Here is a 17,297-nt window from a genome sequence, read left to right on the forward strand (position 1 = left end):
ATTTCTATGGCCTTGATCCAAAGCTCTTCACAGTGTGCATTACATTCACTCTCATTCACACACACATTCACACAGTGATAGTGGAGGAAACCATGTAAGACACCAACCAGTAGCAGTTCAGTTCAGTGTCTTGCTCAAGGGCACTTCAACACAAAGGCAGGAGGAGCCGGGAATCAAACCGGATGTGTCTAAAACACTGATGCTTCACTTAGAGTAACATTAATGGAACACCTTGTATGTGGAAAATAAACTTGATTATTAATGGTTTTCTTTTTTTCCTGGAGAGTTTGTATCACAGAGGGAGGTTTGTATGTGTGTGAGTGGGATATTGACATTTCCATCGGATAACTGTTTTTCTGTTCTGCCAGTAACACTTGTACTGCGGACATGCAGTTACACCACAATTGGTTACCTATCGAGGCCATTTTGACGTCACTCATATTGTTGCCCTGGACTGCTCCAGCGCACAGAGTGCATGTGTGCGTACACACATATTCTGTTATTAGCACACATAGCTGGGACTAGCCTGGGAGAGAGGGCACATCCCCGACACCGTGCCTGCTAACAGCTGCTAACGGAGCAGCGCGCACCGGACGTGTGTGTGTGTGTGTGTGTGTGTGTGTGTGTGTGTGTGTGTGTGTGTGTGTGTGTGTGTGTGTGTGTGTGTGTGTGTGTGTGTGTGTGTGTGTGTGTGTGTGTGTGTGTGTGCGCGCGTGTGTGCTCGCTGCCATATACTGTAGCTCCAACTAAATCCATGTAATCTAATAACAGGCCTTGAGCAAATAATATTTCCATAAAGCAACAAATAAAGTTCCCACAGATGACACCATGATCATACAGATGAGAACGCTCTCCTCTTCATGCTGTTGTCCCTCTCTCTTATTACATTACAGTCAGTCATTTAGCAGACGCTTTTATCCAAAGCGACTTACAATAAGTGCATTCAACATAGGTGGGGAACGAAACTACTAATCACCAGAAGCATTAAGTGCATTCTCTTCTAAAACAAGCAGCCAAGAGTATACCTAGCGCTAAAGTAAAAGTGCAATATATCAGCATTCCTACTTTCATAAACAGATGAGACAATTATTATGATTATTATTATTATTATTATTATTATTATTATTATTTATGTATTTATTATGGGCTGTTTCAGAACCCTTAGTACATCATCCCTAACATGCAAAATAGCCATTTACCCAAATGAACATTATACTATATCTTATCATAACCCACCAGCATAGTAAAACACAATGATGCCCAATCAGGCCAATGCAGAGCAAGCCACTGTACCTGTGTACCTGAGGGGTTTGTATTTGAGGAATAATAGTATACAGCCTATATTCTAGGCTACTAGATGAGGGCCGTGTAGCTGCCCGAACCTCTAGTATATTTACAATGCAAAACAGTCAAACCAAATAATTGATGCACAATTAAAAGGGAATAAAGACATTACATTGCAACTTAGAAAACATTTGCCTATAAAACCATACAAATTGTGTGCCATTGCTGTCAGAAATAGTTATATATATACACGTAGCAAAGGTTAGCTTGGGATAAACCTGTGTCATCTGTCTGTCTCTCTGTCCTCTCCTGTCTGTCTGTCTGTCTGTCCTGTCCTGTCCTGTCTATCTGTTCCATCCTGTGACGTTGGAGCTTACAGCTGCAGCCAGATGTAAGCTCCTAATCCCTGCTTTAATAAAGCCCTGCAGGTCAATGGACCTGACTGACTGACTGACTGACTGACTGACAGCCATGCTGATTGATTAGTGATTACAGCTGTGTGTGTGTGTGTGTGTGTGTGTGTGTGTGTGTGTGTGTGTGTGTGTGTGTGTGTGTGTGTGTGTGTGTGTGTGTGTGTGTGTGTGTGTGTGTGTGTGTGTGTGTGTGTGTGTGTGTGTGTGTGTGTGTGTGTGTGTGTGTGTGTGTGTGTGTGTGTGCATCCACATGCAACGTGTTCTTTTCATTATGGGGCCAGGCTTCCAGCATGGACCCATATTGTTATTGGCATTATTCCATTTCTTCTTCTTCTTCTGCCGTTTTTGCCAGTTCTGGCTGAACCGTGCAGTCGCTTTTTATGAAACTCGGCCATATGATAGATGGTCATGAAAAATAAATAAAAAAATAAATCTCACAATCTTTCGTCAAAAGGTGGCGCTATAGCACTCAGTTGAAAATGACAACTTTGAACAGGTACAACTCATGCCCTGTTTCACCTACAGCCATGAAACTTCGATGCACACATGCGTCTCCTCATGCTGAACAACTTTCACACTCTGACTTTTGACCTCTGACCTTTAGATCTCCCACCATTTTGAATTATATGAAAAACAGTTAAAACCTATCTCCTCCTGGGATTTTTGAGTAATCTGCACGAAACTTTTTACACATGAACTTTGGACCTATACCAAAAAACGTTTGCAAAATATCTTCCATAAGTGAAAAAATGAAGCTTTAATGAGCCAATGAATATTGCAGTTTTATGACAATTATTCATCTGCCCCTAACACATACATGCAGACTTACCATTCTTTGAAACTTTGCAGAAATGTAAAGGGCCATTCCAAATATCACTGAAACCAATCTTACTCCAATTGGTCAAACGGGGGCGCTATAGCAATTTTTTGAAAATTGAAACTTTAAACAGGCAAAAGTCATGCCTCGTTTGGCCGACAGCCATTAGACCTGCTTACACATGTGCCTTGACTAATGAGGAACACATCTATCACGTTGACCAGTAAGCACCGACCTTAGATTGTCCGCAATCTTGAGCAGTTTGAAAAACACTTAAACCCAGGATTTTTCAGCTATTTGCGTGAAACTGTATGATCTGTGTGATCTCCTTTTTCACAGGTTCTTGTCTGTTGGTGGCTTCTCGCTTAAATGTGTGCCCCACAACCTGAAGGTCACCAGTTCAAGCCTCACTTGGTGCAGACTTCATCTAAGTTGCATTTCACACAACATGACTATCAATGAATACATCTGCAATTGTGAAAGATAACATGAAATACTTAATTGAGTGTTTTTTACATACAGCTGATCTACAATCTCACAACTTTTCAGATAGCAATGAGAGTATGTTTTTTCAATGTATAACATACTTCATTGTGAAAATAGCCGATGTACAATCTGACAACTTTTAATGGTTTGTGAGCTTGTAGATCGGCTACTTTCACTAGTTTTGCTTCTGAGGAGATGTACAATTTCTTAATTGGTAAATGGTTTGTGAACGAGTGATCTTAGTGTTAGTGAAACAGGGGCTTGGGTCATGACAGAAGGCAAGAGTTTGTGATCCTCAACAGACAATATCAGCCTGGACAAAGCTATAGCACTATAGGTAGTGTTGCAGCTACCTAAGAGTGCCTCACGACCACAAGGTTGCTGGTTCGAGCCTCACTTGATGCACACTCATTTAAGTTGAATTGCAAAAAACATGACTCAATCTATTCCGTTTCCATGGCTCTCTCTCTCTCTCTTCAATCTATTCCGTTTCCATGTCTTTCTCTTCAATCTATTCCGTTTCCATGTCTCTCTCTCTGTCTCTTCGATCTATTCCGTTTCTATCTTCAATCTATTCCGTTTCTTTCTCTCTCTCTCTCTCTCTCTCTCTCTCTCTCTCTCTCTCTCTCTCTCTCGCTCTAGTGAGCCCGCCTAGGGAGCCAGAGGCTCTGGTTGCCCCAGGTACGATTCCAGGCGAGGTCAGCAAATGTGTCGATGACATGAAATTTGTCCCTGAGCAAGACTCTTAACCCCTAATTGCTCACAGGCCCTCATTGGAAACAAGACCGCAAGGACTTTCATGAACTGACCTGTTAAAGGAATTATCATTTCTCTTTCTCTCTCCTGGCCCCGTATTATCGCTGCTTGCAGCTATATTTCATATTATTGTTCATGGTCTGAAACACAGAAGGTAAGCATCAGTGTTTAGACACATCCGGTTAGATTCCCGGCTCCTCCTGCCTTTGTGTTGAAGTGCCCTTGAGCAAGACACTGAACTGAACTGCTCCTGGTTGGTGTCTTACATGGTTTCCTCCACTATCACTGTGTGAATGTGTGTGTGAATGTAATGCACACTGTGAAGAGCTTTGGATCAAGGCTCTCTTTGGATCAAGGCCATATAGAAATGCAACACACACACACACACACACACACACACACACACACACACACACACACACACACACACACACACACACACACACACACACACACACACACACACACACACACACACACACACACACACTTGCCTCATGTGACTGCTTGCTGTTCATCGCCACAGGGACAATGTGTTAATTAAGCATCACTCACACAGGTCAAATGGAGCTCTTTACTCTCTCTCTTTCTCTCTTTCTCTCTCTCTCTCTCCCTCTCCCCCCTCTCTCTCTCTCTCTCTCTCTCTCTCTCCCCCTCTCTCTCTCATCTCTCTCTCTGTCTCTCTGTCTCCCTGTCTCCCTCTCTGTCTCTCTGTCTCCCTCCCTCTCTCTCTCTCCCCCTCTCTCCCTACATTTTGTGAAAACAGCAAGCTCACACAAGGCGTTGTGCATCTGCTATTTTCAAAACGTTTGCCTCTTTCTCATATTATTTGACAATGTGGCCAATGTTTGACCAGTTTTTATAGTATAGTATTTGTTGGTTACTGTTGATACAATTATGGTGTTTTTCGAGCCTCATTCCAGAACTGCCCGTGATTCATACTGAATCTCATTCATGTTGTACCGTATTGTTTTGTAAATCTATCACAGCTCCATTTGTGTCATACATTTCTGCTAGGCTGGGCTTTTGCTATTGTTGTGGATGCTGATGGAGCTGTTGTACTGTGTCTGATAATCTCCTGTTACCAGCTGGAGTCCTTTCTGTTACTAACAAACACTGGCATTATTTTAGCAGAAGACAAACGTCTGGCAAGGTGTCAAAAATAAGGCTGCACAGTATCTAGAGCGTTATGTGAGGTGTGATGGTGTAGTTGGATACTGTGGTGAGATAGATAGATAGATACATACATTACATTACATTACATTACATTACATTACATTACATTACATTACATTACATTACAGTCATTTAGCAGACGCTTTTATCCAAAGCGACTTACAATAAGTGCATTCAACATAGGTAGGGAACGAAACTACTAATCACCAGAAGTCTTAAGTGCATTTCCTGCAAAAACAAGCAACCAAGAGTATACCTAGCGCTAAGGTAAAAGTGCAATATATATATCAGCTACCTACTTTCTTAAACAGATGAGACAAATTAGCAAAATCAAATGAGCACAAGCTAAAACAAATAAGTGTAGGCTATCGACTAAACAAGATCCAATAAAACAATACAACAATAAAACAAGAGTTCGTACAACTAGTTAACAACAAGTAGGTAGATAGGTTTTGTGGAACAAGCCTTTTCCACTGGGTTGAACCGGTTCTGTTCTTTTTTCCCGCCTAATTCTGAACCAGTTAAGAAGAAAATGAATTGGTTCAGAACCCTCAAAGTTGGTTCGGAACTGGAACCAAAAAATACTTTTTTTTGCCCTAAACTGGGAGCCAAAGAAAGCATGTCACTATTCTACAGGTTGGAAGATGCAAATGTTATATAAACAATGGTAAAAGTTAAAGAAAATCGCACCCTGTGTGAAGGAAGCGGTGCCTTTGATGAGTGGCCTCCTGGTGGCGCTATAATAGGGCGGGGCGGGGCTTCAGCAATTAATGCTCGTCCCTATTGGTGGTGTAAATCCACAAACCAAATTCGGACTGGGTGGCATGCTGCTAACTGGAGTTATGGCTGTTTGTAGCCCAGCCAATGACAATACAGAGGGGGCGGGGCTTCAGCAATTAAAGATTGTCCCTATTGGTGGTCTAAGTTCACGTGGTAAATGTGTATTTGGTAGCATGCTGCAAAGTGGATTTATGGCTGTTTAAAGCCCAGCCAATAGGAAGACAGAGGGGGCGGGGCTTACTACATTTCAGTTCGTCCCTATTGGTGGTCTGAGTCCACGTACCAAATTTGTACTCAGTAGCATGCTGTGAACTGGAGTTATGGCTGTTTAAAGCCCAGCCAATGGGAAGGCAGAGGGGGCGGGGCTTATGTAATTACAGTTGGTCCCTATTGGTGGTATTAGTTGGACTTGGTGGCATATGCTGCAAACTGGAGTTATAGCTGTTTAAAGCCAGTGGCCTCCTGGTGGCGCTATAATAGGGCGGGGCGGGGCTTCAGCAATCAATGCTCGTCCCTATTGGTGGTCTAAGTCCACATACCAAATTTGGACTTGCTGGCATGCTGCGAACTGGAGTTATAGCTGTGTAAAGCGCTGTTTAAAGCCAGTGGCCTCCTGGTGGCGCTATAATAGGGCGGGGCGGGGCTTCAGCAATCAATGCTCGTCCCAATTGGTGGTGTAAGTCCACATGCTGCCAACTGGAGTTATAGCTGTTTAAAGCCCGTGCTCAAACGGACATCCGGGCTCAAACGGACATAACGGACAAACGGACAAACGGACATACGGACGGACATAGTCAAGAGTAGAGCGGCTGGCACCGCTAAAAATCATCATAAAAAAGAAAACTGTAACTACCTGCCTTTGGCGATGGATAAATGGATACTTGGACCAGTCATATTCAACACATTGCTGGCCAGGCCTGGAATCTAACCTGGGACAACTGGGGACTCCTGCTCCCCAGGCCAGCTCTCTAACCATTCAGCTATACCGCCCCGTATTACAATGGTTCTTCTGCTTAAAACGTGGGCAGGTTCGCGTCCGGTTCCGTGAAAGCACTAAGAATCCAATAATCTAGAACGGAACCAGTTCCAGAACCAAAGTTGTTTTTGATGGAAAAGGGTCCAGACTCTCTTCATGCGGCAGTGGCTCAGGGGTAGATTGGCTGGCAGTGCGGCCGGATGGTTCCCAGTTCAATCCCGGGCTCCCCCGGAGTTAGTGTCGAAGTGTCCTTGAGCAAGACGCTGAACCCGTAATTGCTCCCGATGAGCAGGTTGGTGCCTTGCATGGTTTCCTCCGCCATCGGTGTATGAATGGGTGAATGTAATGCACAATCCATGTAAAGCGTCTCGGATAAAAGCGCTATATAACTCTGTGTCTCCCACATGTCTCCAGACAGGAAGTCAGTCGGATCGGCGGTAGTCCAGAAATATCTATGAATCTGCAAATCTCTGTATTGTCTGTCTGTCTGTCTGTCAGAGCATGTGAGCGGAGCGGAGCGGGTGAAAATGCCGCTCCGCGCTCCAGGGGGCTGAAATGCCGCTCGCTATTCGCTCATGTTAAACCCCCCCGCGCTCCGCTCCCCGTCGCTCCTCGCTCACGTTGATTTGCGCAAATCTCGCTCCACGCTCCGCTCAAACCGGGTCGCTCAACAGTAAAAAAAAAAGAAAAGAAAGTAGAAATTCTAATGACATCTCGGTGCGCTGTGCACTGCGGATGTCTGTGTGTCTCTGAGTCCGTGCGACCGGGCATGCTCAAACATTCGGTGCGCGGCCCCCGCGAGGGCGGCCTGGAGCGGGAGGCGGTCCTCGCTCTGAGTAGCGCTCCAACCTTTTTATAACCAGCTCCGCGCTCACGTCAAAATCGCGTCGCTCCGCTCACCGCTCCGCTCGCGCTCCGCTCCGCTCACATGCTCTGCTGTCTGTCTGTCTGTCTGTCTGTCTGTCTGTCCCTTTTATATCCATGGATATCCCTGATGATCCCTGATGTCGCTGAGTCACACAGCCTGGTGAATGACATACATACATACATATGTGACCTTTACATTGTGTTTGTGTGAGACAGGGTTTGAACTGTGTGAAGAAGGAAGGTTGTGTATGCATAAATGTTGAATTTGACATTACATTTTTTGTGTCTGTGTGTGTGTGTGCGTGTGCGTGTGTTTTACAGGGGTTGAACCGTGTGGTGAAGGAAGGACAGGTGGGTCTGGATGGAGTCAAGAGGAAAGACTGGCACGACTACGAAGCAATCAGGAGAGACGCCTCGCGCTCTGGTAGGTCCATAGGGTGGAGCAAACTATGAACTGAGCAATCACATGAGGGTGGGGTAATGTATAGGGTTGGGATCCGGAACCGGAGGAATCGGAGGAACCGGATACGATACGATACAATAATACTTTATTGTCAGTTCACACTGAAATTTGTCTTGCGACCCAGCAGCCATGTATGCAACACATAAACAGTACACACATTTGACATGACTCAAAAAACATACATAAAGACATATAAAGATGAGACCAATGTCCACCACTCAGCCTACCCCTGGCCTAAAACTCTTGATTAAGCCTCAATGTCGTCTGATGGACAAAGGACCTCTTCAGTTTGACCTTATTGTATGTTGGAACACCTTATCTCCTTCCTGAAGGCAGCAACCTATATTCTCTATACAAAACATGGCTAGTGTTTGAAGTGGTATACCTTGCCAACCTTAACATAGGCTACTGTTATTATGCGTAGATGTATAGAGCCTCTGAAGTGGTTGTCCAACAATCTTTGAACAACTGTTCAGTTGCTGCAGCAGTTGTGACTTTAAGGCTACAGACAGACATCCATACCAGGTGGTACTACAGTACTGAAGAACACTCATAATAACAGAAGTGAAAAACAAAAGAAGAATCTGTCTACTATCACCAAAAGATCTTAGACGGCGAAGGAAATAGATTATTTGCTTTGTCTTCTTACCCACGGATTCAATTTGGTCATTCCATGACAAAAGATGGTCTATTACTACTCCTAGGTATGTATACGAACATACCTGGTTGATCTGTTCACTATGAATAGTAATGGAGGATCTGTGTCTCCAGTGGTGCACCAAAAACAATCTCTTCTGTCTTTTTTGTGTTAATGATAACTTAAGAGCGTTGTTATCACTCCACTCCACCACCTTATCTGTTGGTGCAGTCCAGGATCACTGGAACTAAGAGAGAAATCAAAACTGTATCATCAGAGTACTTTAGAATGTATTGGTCTGGTGTGTCAGTGCGACATTCAGACAGACATTCTTCAGTACGACAGAGTCTGTCAGTATAAAGGGTGAAAAGTACAGTTGAGCTTACACAACCCTGGGGAGCACCAACATTAGTAGTTAATGCTGAGGAGAGGGTTCTGTTCACTTTCACCCTCTGTACTCTGTTAGTAAGGAAAGAAGCATACCAGTGAAATAAGTATGGATTCAGTTCCAACTGTAACATCTTTGACACCAGAATATCAGACTGTATTGTATTGAAAGCTGAAGAGAAGTCTAAGCACAGCACCCTTGTATGATTCTTATTAGACTCACCTAGGTGTTTTGTAATGCAGTGGACCAGTGTGACAACCGCATCCTCGGTACCGCAACCTTTCTTATAAGCAAACTGACAGGGATCAAATTTGTCTTTAGTTATACTCACAAGATGTTGCAACAGTATTCTTTCCAGTGATTTCATGATCACTGAAGTAATCATGCTATTGGTCTATAATCCTTATGTTCTTTTGGACATTGGATTTTGGGTAATGGTTTTATGTGTGAGGTTTTCCAAAACAGAGGAATTGTGTGTGTGTCTAAAGAGGTTTGAAATATTGGTTGCCACACTGGAGCCAACTCGGATGCAACGTTTTTGAGGAGAAAAGCACTGCACTCGTCCGGCCCGTTAGCTTTCCTTGTGTTAGTACACCGAAACACTTATGATGTGACCGGTTTTCAGAACCGGTTTCATCACACTGTCAAAGCTGGTATGTGGACTTCATGTCTACTATAATATTACACTACCAGTGGTTCTCAAACGTCAAATTTTCAAGGACCACCAATAACCCTTACGGGTCCACTTGGTTCCATGTGTACACTCGCAGAGTTACATACCTGTAAGGGTCCATTTGGAACCCCCTCTTCTTCTACAGTCAGAATTACAGATGTGTGCCACACAGCAGCCATGCTTTCAGCTTAGTTATCTCACTGTATCATGCAAGGAGAAATGTGGTTCAGAGTGGAATTCCCGCACACACACACACACGCACGCACACACACACACACACACACACACACACACACACACACACACACACACACACACACACACACACACACACACACACACACACAGACACGTATATTCACCTGCACCTTCTCTGAAGTCATCATTTTTAAATGTTTGTGAAGGTCATTTGTTCCAACATAGCAAAATACAATTAATCATAGTTTCAAACCCTGCAGCACTTAGTTTGCACAACATAATGAAGTGTAATGAAATCACACAAGTAGACGCAGAAACCACTGCTATAGTTTATAGTTTATACACTGGGTATCTGCTCATTAATGCTTATGCCTTATTTGCACATTCAAATATTGTTTTTTTTCCCTTTATTGTGTTAGGCTGATGTTGCTACTGCTAAGGCTTCTTATGTTAAAGGCGTAGTTCACCCCAAAAATGACTTATTTTCTATCAATTACACACCCCATGAAGACTCTGCAAGACTCTTTGAGTCAACTCCACCGGTCATCAAATTATTGGCTTAGCAATGTGACAAAAACTATAAAATCTCCATCTCCAATTCAAGGCTTCATGGGGTGTTTAATTGATAGAAAAGAGTATTTTTTTTGGGTGAACTACTCCGTTAAGTAGTTATTTAGATTAATGTTATTTGGTTGCACTTTATTGTGCTGAAGTCACACACTGGCATGTCACTGCTTGTATGAGTAGTGACACACATCTCTCTATGTCTCTGCCTTTTATAATTGCTCTTAATCTCATAGGACTTAATTACTCTGACAACCAGCCGTTTCCCCTCAACTTATTCAGAGTCATATTTATAAATGAACCACAACCTCATGTCAGAAATGTTTCCCTGAGGTTAGTGCACAGACCATAATGCGAACACCAGGACCTGGGTTCAAACCCCAGCCATCTTGTCTCACATGTCTCTCCTCTCTCTGCCCTTGGTTTCCTGTCTCTCTACACTGACTCCTCTGAAATAAAAGCATAACATGACAACAATTTAATCTGATGTCCCTGAGGACTCACCAGGCGGATTTAAATCCTCCTGTGTACACAAACTGGAAACCACTAACAGTTGTCTTGGAGCAGAAAAAGCTACAAGTCGTCCAATTCCAATTAGTGTTGGTTTGTGCTTTGGGATCAGGACTCCATGGTTAGATGTTCCCTCAAGGTTAAAGTGCTGTATTCACTGATTCTGGGTCTTTACTACTTCATCTGAACACTGTGTGTGTGTGTGTGTGTGTGTGTGTGTGTGTGTGTGTGTGTGTGTGTGTGTGTGTGTGTGTGTGTGTGTGTGTGTGTGTGTGTGTGTGTGTGTGTGTGTGTGTGTGTGTGTGTGTGTGTGACGTGCATGTGCACACATTTATTGGCGTGTAACATGTGTGTTGTAAATATGAGGCCCAAGGTCTGTGACATATTGAATAGATGTGTGTGAATGGCTGTAATGCAGACAATGGGATGTACATACAGTAGCACGCCATGATAGAATAGTGGAACTCATAGCAAAGGGCATATCAAAATAGCATGCATCCTCAGTGAGAATACAAACATTCCTGTGTCATTTCATCCATGTTTCATCTCTGTGATAACCCAGACAATCTTTACATCTTTGACAGCTAATACACCAGATGTTGTTGTGGTTGATGAAGAGTCCAGAGAACTGTCTGTATTAGAGATAACCTGCACCTTTGACCCTAGCCTAGAGGAAGCTTTTATGACCAAGGTCATTAAATATCAACCACTCCTACATACCATCTCAGAGCTGGGCTATAGGCACAGACAATCTGTTTACCAGCTTGCAAGCTGGTCTAAGAAGAGACTGACCTACTAGTCATCCATGTGTTCGACATATTCGTGACATGTTTTCAATCATTAGCTGTCCGTTAAGCCAATGGGGATACTTTCCCATACTCTGAACGGGCGGTCTCGTCCTTCCAAGCTATGTCACTAGACTCTCGCCTCTATGCCTACTATGCACGCCTGCCGTCGGTTCAAATCGCAGTGACACAGAGTAATATATAGGACAACATTTAAGTAACACTCAAGTACACTTGAGTAAATGTACTTAGTTACTATACACCCCTGCATACGAGCAGCGTAGCGACCGTCCTGGCCTAGCAGTGTTGCCAGATTCTGCGAGAGAAATAAGCAACAGGTCTATGAAAACAAGCCGTGCATACACGGCGCATACGCGGCAAACACACACACACACACACACACACACACACACACACACACACACACACACACACACACACACACACACACACACACACACACACACACACACACACACACAGAAAAAAGAAAGCAAGCTGGTATACATGACTGAGTCATGTCTTGTTTTATATTTGATAGCCCCCTAGGACATACCCTCAAACTGGTTGTTGGAGGGTTTCAACAACTTGGGATGCCCCAAAAAGGAGGCAAAAAGGCTGGCAAAGTATTGTGCTGTCTCTGCTATACTTGACAGCCGCCACATATGGCAGAGACCCTGTTACTTATACCCTTAGAGTACTAGAGTGACATGATTATTGTATCATGAAGATGCCATGATTTTGTGAATGTAACCTTAACTGTACCTTTAATATGTGTGTCTCTGTATGCTCTCCTTTATGTGGACATGAATACATTTAAAAAAATGTTTAAAAAAAATGTGTGTGGGGGTGTGTGTGTAACAGGTAATGGTGAGCAGGGCAAGGCGTTTCCTCTGAGCGAGGCTGACAGGGTGGATCAGGCCTACAGAGAGAATGGCTTTAACATCTACGTCAGTGACAGGATCTCCCTCAACCGCTCTCTGCCAGACATCAGACACCCAAAGTGAGTGTCCTCACACTGTGTGTGTGTGTGTGTGTGTGTGTGTGTGTGTGTGTGTGTGTGTGTGTGTGTGTGTGTGTGTGTGTGTGTGTGTGTGTGTGTGTGTGTGTGTGTGTGTGTGTGTGTGTGTGTGTGTTCAAACCACACCTTTTTGCTTGGTTGTAAGAAACAGCCCAGCAGTTAATGTGAGACAAAAAGTGCCAAAAGACTTAAAATACTTATGCAGGTTGAACTTTGGTAAAACAATACAAATGAAAACAGACAGTCAAACAGCCACAGACAAACTACAATGTGTTAAAATGTTTGAACAGCAAGTTATGTGTCAAGATATGCATATTACACTGTGTACACGGCAAGCTCACAGCTGTTAATAATTAACAAAAATATTATTCTCTTATCTGGAGTGTCTCTCTGTCTTATCAGAGAACACCAGATAATGAACCTTCCACCTCACATTAACAGCTTTATTTAATGACCAACACCTAAGGGAAACATGGGAAAGAGAGACCTTTGTGTGTGTCTTGCTCAGGGACACTTCGACACATATAGCCGGGATGTGACCCGGGGACCTTCTTGTTTCCCAAATGGCCTCTCTATCCATTCAGCTATGGCCAGTGGTGGAAAGTAACCAAGTACATTTACTCAAATACTGTGCAATGTTTAGGTATTGTTTACTTTCTTCAGTATTTACAATTATCAATATTGTTACTTCTACCCCACTAAAGTATTGTACTTTTACTCCACTGCTATTATTTGACAGCTTTAGTTACTAGTTATTTTGTAGATTTAGATTATTATCACAAAACATACATTAACCACTTCAGCCCTGTATATCATTATTTCAAAATGTATTTATGTATTTGAAAATTGTGAGCTTGTAGATTGGCTATTTTCAAAAGATTTTGTATGCATTTTGAACTCGTGAAATGGGACATTCTGCACAATGAGTACTTTCTACTTTTGGTACATTAAGTATATTTTGATGCAGATACTTTTGTACTTTTACTCAAGTACATTTTGAATATGGGACTTCTACTTAATTACGTAACAGAATACCAGTATCTACATTGCTGTTGGGGGGAACTAAGTTTGTAGTGACTAGTTCAAAGGGTTTGGAGAGCTGGTAGCAGAATGTCCAGGGCTCCACTGATCAGGGCGGTATCCTCGAATGGGGGTCTTCGCAAGGAGCTCGGTTATCCTCTGCGAGGGGGGCCCTAGTAACCTATGTCGGTATTGAGTCTTATTACTATGGGTAATTGGGTTGTAAGGCCAATTACCTGTCCAATAATATTCTTACTGAACTGAAATATCTCTAGACTGCCTTATCCGTCATGGGCTCAGCCTTATATAGTGGCGGTTTGTACTCGCCATATAAGGACGGCCCTAGGGCATAACCGTTTCATTCGTCATCCATATAATTCTATTCAGGAGGTGCCCGTATAGGGACATCTCCGTAACACTGCCGCCTCCAAATTTAGTAGTGTAAATTTGCTCCTATTGGATCTGATTTTATCAAATTCTTCCTCTATATCTGGGGGTAGTTGGGAATTAGGATAAGCTTAACCATCGTGTATAGGGTTTCTCCTTTACTCGTACCATGGCACTTCTCGCTCGGTCATCTCTTCCTAGTATTATGTCCTTCTCGGTCCCTAGGGGTTATGGGGCTCTAGGGAGCTGTTGGTCTAAGGAGGATTAGGACTTTAGGCGCAACGCTGATGTTTTCCTTCTCCGTTTGCCATTTGTTTCGCACTTGGAGGGTCTGTAGGTAGTTCTTCATAGAGCTCCTCCAGAATCGGTCAGCGATGATCTGGGAGTACTTCCATCTCTTACATCTGAGTAACTCAGATCACTTCTTCCATTTAGCAGAAAGTATGGTGAGATCGGGTCTGCATCTGCGACGTCTAAGGATACGTAACCTAGTAGTTTCGGATTGATTTTACCTTCACTTCGGCTAGAGTCGTTTCTAGTACTTCGTGAGTTGCTATCTGGTCTCTTAGGGTGGTTCTGGGGGATGACCTCACCGTCGTCCCTTCTCGTGAGCCACCCATGTGAGGTGCTGCGGTAGGATTGAAGCATATGTGAACCTTTATTAAATCTTTGCCCGCCTTGATGGTTACTAGTTCCTCCGGGAAACGGTCTAGTTAGACTTGCTTTAAGACCATTAACTCGGCTTCCGGTAGGTATCTGTATCTATGACAGTTTCTGTCCTGGCGCCTCGTGCTGTTACCCTCGGTGTTCGTACGTACGGGTCGCCTTGTGTTCTAACTGCGAGGGTTAACTGTACTTGTAAGTTGTAGGCTTACGAATATCAAGCAACGTGGTGGTAGTACCAGTGTAATTGTCACTGTGGGGGAGCTAGTCTGAAGATAATCCAGAATGGACTCACCCGAACAGAACTGGTGTAACAGGCAGTGACCCTAAGGGTAACATAGGTAATAAGGGTACCAAGACCAAGGATAGTGGTTCCTATGTCCAGGATCTTTATTATTGGGTAGTTGTAGTTAGAATGCAACCTGGTTGCAGTGATTTGTGCGGTATTCTTGGGGTGATGTTCTTGGGGACTCTGGGAGATCATTTCCCCAAGATCCCCAAGAAGGGAACAGGGCTTCTTGTAGTCGCGGATCGTGCCATCCCTTTCGGTTATTCCGGAGGCACTGTACTGTGAGCTGTAATATGAGCTCGGCATAGGGGATGCCGAAAGGGAATTGTTGTGGAGTCAAGTGTTGATACAAGCCGCTTGACAAGTGGACCTCGCAAGGTCCATTCCTGCTCTGTTGCTCTGTTGTGAGCTATTATCTAGCTTGTTCGATATGTTTGTAGGCTCTTCTGGAGACCTACCGGTCACTTCCGCATGTGGGTTAAATGCAGTCTGAAATGTCTTTGAGGTAACTAAACTAGGCGAGATTATAGTCTGCGTGTAGTCGCTGGTCTCCTCGATCTGACCGCATGGGTTAGTTTCTGGGGGTAGTGTCTCGCCAGCAGTTATCCTTTCACAGTCTCCTATGGGCAGTGACTCATCATGTTTAGCTTCTGGCAGGGGATCGTCGTGGGTTGTCCCTGTTTGAATATTCGTTGGCGTTGGTGGTTGCTGGTATTGGTCCAATGCGTCACTGTCGTGGGTGTGTTGGGCTCCAGAATCGGCTTGTTGAGTTAGTGTTTCAGATGGAGGGCGGTTCTCCTGGTCGTGACACTGTTCTATTATATAACAGTCACCGTTATCCGCTTTACTGTCGGCCGCCTCGTGTAGAACCTGGGACTCACCTGGATGAGCGACGTCTTGGCTTTGTATCTCCGAGTCTGGCATGACCGGGTTGTCTAGAAACAGACCGTCATCCTGCTTATCCACGGTTACATCAGCACCCTCTGCAGGTTCAGCTGACACCTGGGTGATAGCCATCACAAGTGGAGGTGACTGGGTGGTGTCGGCTGGATCAGGCTGTACTGGGCCCTGTATGGTGGGGTCCGGATGAAACAAATTGTCATCATTGGTAATGAGTACCTCTTGCAAGGATGTGGACATTGGCATGTCAAGGTTCTGATCATGTTGTCCAGAGGAATTATAAGGTCCCATAGTAGGTGGCTCAATCTGTTGTCCTAAATTCGGTACACTGGTGGGTGTGGGGGATGGGTTCAGTTCATCTGTCGTCGCGCTATGTAGTGCATCTGGGGGGCTTTCTGTTGACTCGTAAGCCGCCCCGTGCATCGGCTGGGGTATCCGAGTCACAGCAGTCTTGGTCTTTGCATCTTGTAGATTATCATCTACTTGGTGCAGCACTTGACTGATAGGGTCTGTTGGGCAGTCGAAGTATAGTTTTCCTGTGTCTTCGTTAGACTCAATTATGGTTGGCCTTGGTACAGGTGTCTTGTGATAGCTTGGAACTGGAACGGTGTTGATATCGTGTAGGTTATCAAGATGTTGTCCTTGACATATTTGACACTTAGATCTCAGTGTACAGTTTGGCCCTTGGTGGACACGGGTGCATTTGCAACATCTACCTGTAGGTGATAACCATCCCTTCTTCTCCTCCACGGTGAGGGACTCGAGTTTCCGGCAGTGGTTTATGGAGTGTGCTAAGGCACAGAAGTGGCATTCTTCCTTACGCTCTTCCACTGATGACTCGGTTCCGAACCTTCTGGTGTTTGAGTTTGTTTGAGTGTTATCTAGTATCTGACTAGTCCTTGGCTTATAGTTGGGCCGTTCGCCCTGCGGGGGTTGCCTGCTCCTAGAGTCGTATGATCTGCTATTACCATATCTATTCCTGGTGTGGGCTATGTTTGCTCTGTCTAGTACTTGTATCACTAGGCGTGCTGTCGTAGCGATAGGAGCTCCTTATTTCGACTGTGTCCCTTACAAAGTCTGCAAATTGGTCGAGTTCTGCTTCTGCGCCATATCTCTGTTTGTATTTGTACGCCTCCTTTCTCCATTCGCTGATGACGGACTCTGGTAGTCTTTTGACAAACAGTCCTAGGATGTCATGCATATCCAAGGTTTGGTACGCTGGGTCGGTATTCAGATTACCGCGG

General features: G+C 44.2%; 1 protein-coding gene across 5 annotated transcripts in view; it reads left to right on the top strand.

Annotated features, from left to right (window-relative positions):
• LOC311056921 (polypeptide N-acetylgalactosaminyltransferase 10-like) overlaps window positions 1–17,297 on the top strand; it is a 527,855-nt gene that overhangs the window by 24,559 nt on the left and 485,999 nt on the right. For all 5 annotated transcript variants that reach the window (XR_014601926.1, XR_014601927.1, XR_014601928.1 and 2 more), the window contains exons 2-3: window positions 7,877–7,979; window positions 12,638–12,776. Coding sequence is in view for 1 of the 5 variants with exons in the window: in XM_084073771.1 (XP_083929897.1) it covers window positions 7,877–7,979; window positions 12,638–12,776 (242 nt within the window). In the remaining 4 variants the exon portion in view is untranslated. The remainder of the gene's footprint in view (window positions 1–7,876; window positions 7,980–12,637; window positions 12,777–17,297) is intronic.

The sequence above is a fragment of the Gymnoscopelus microlampas genome, assembly GCF_963454915.1.
Source record: "Gymnoscopelus microlampas genome assembly, chromosome: 12".
Lineage (NCBI taxonomy): Eukaryota > Metazoa > Chordata > Actinopteri > Myctophiformes > Myctophidae > Gymnoscopelus > Gymnoscopelus microlampas.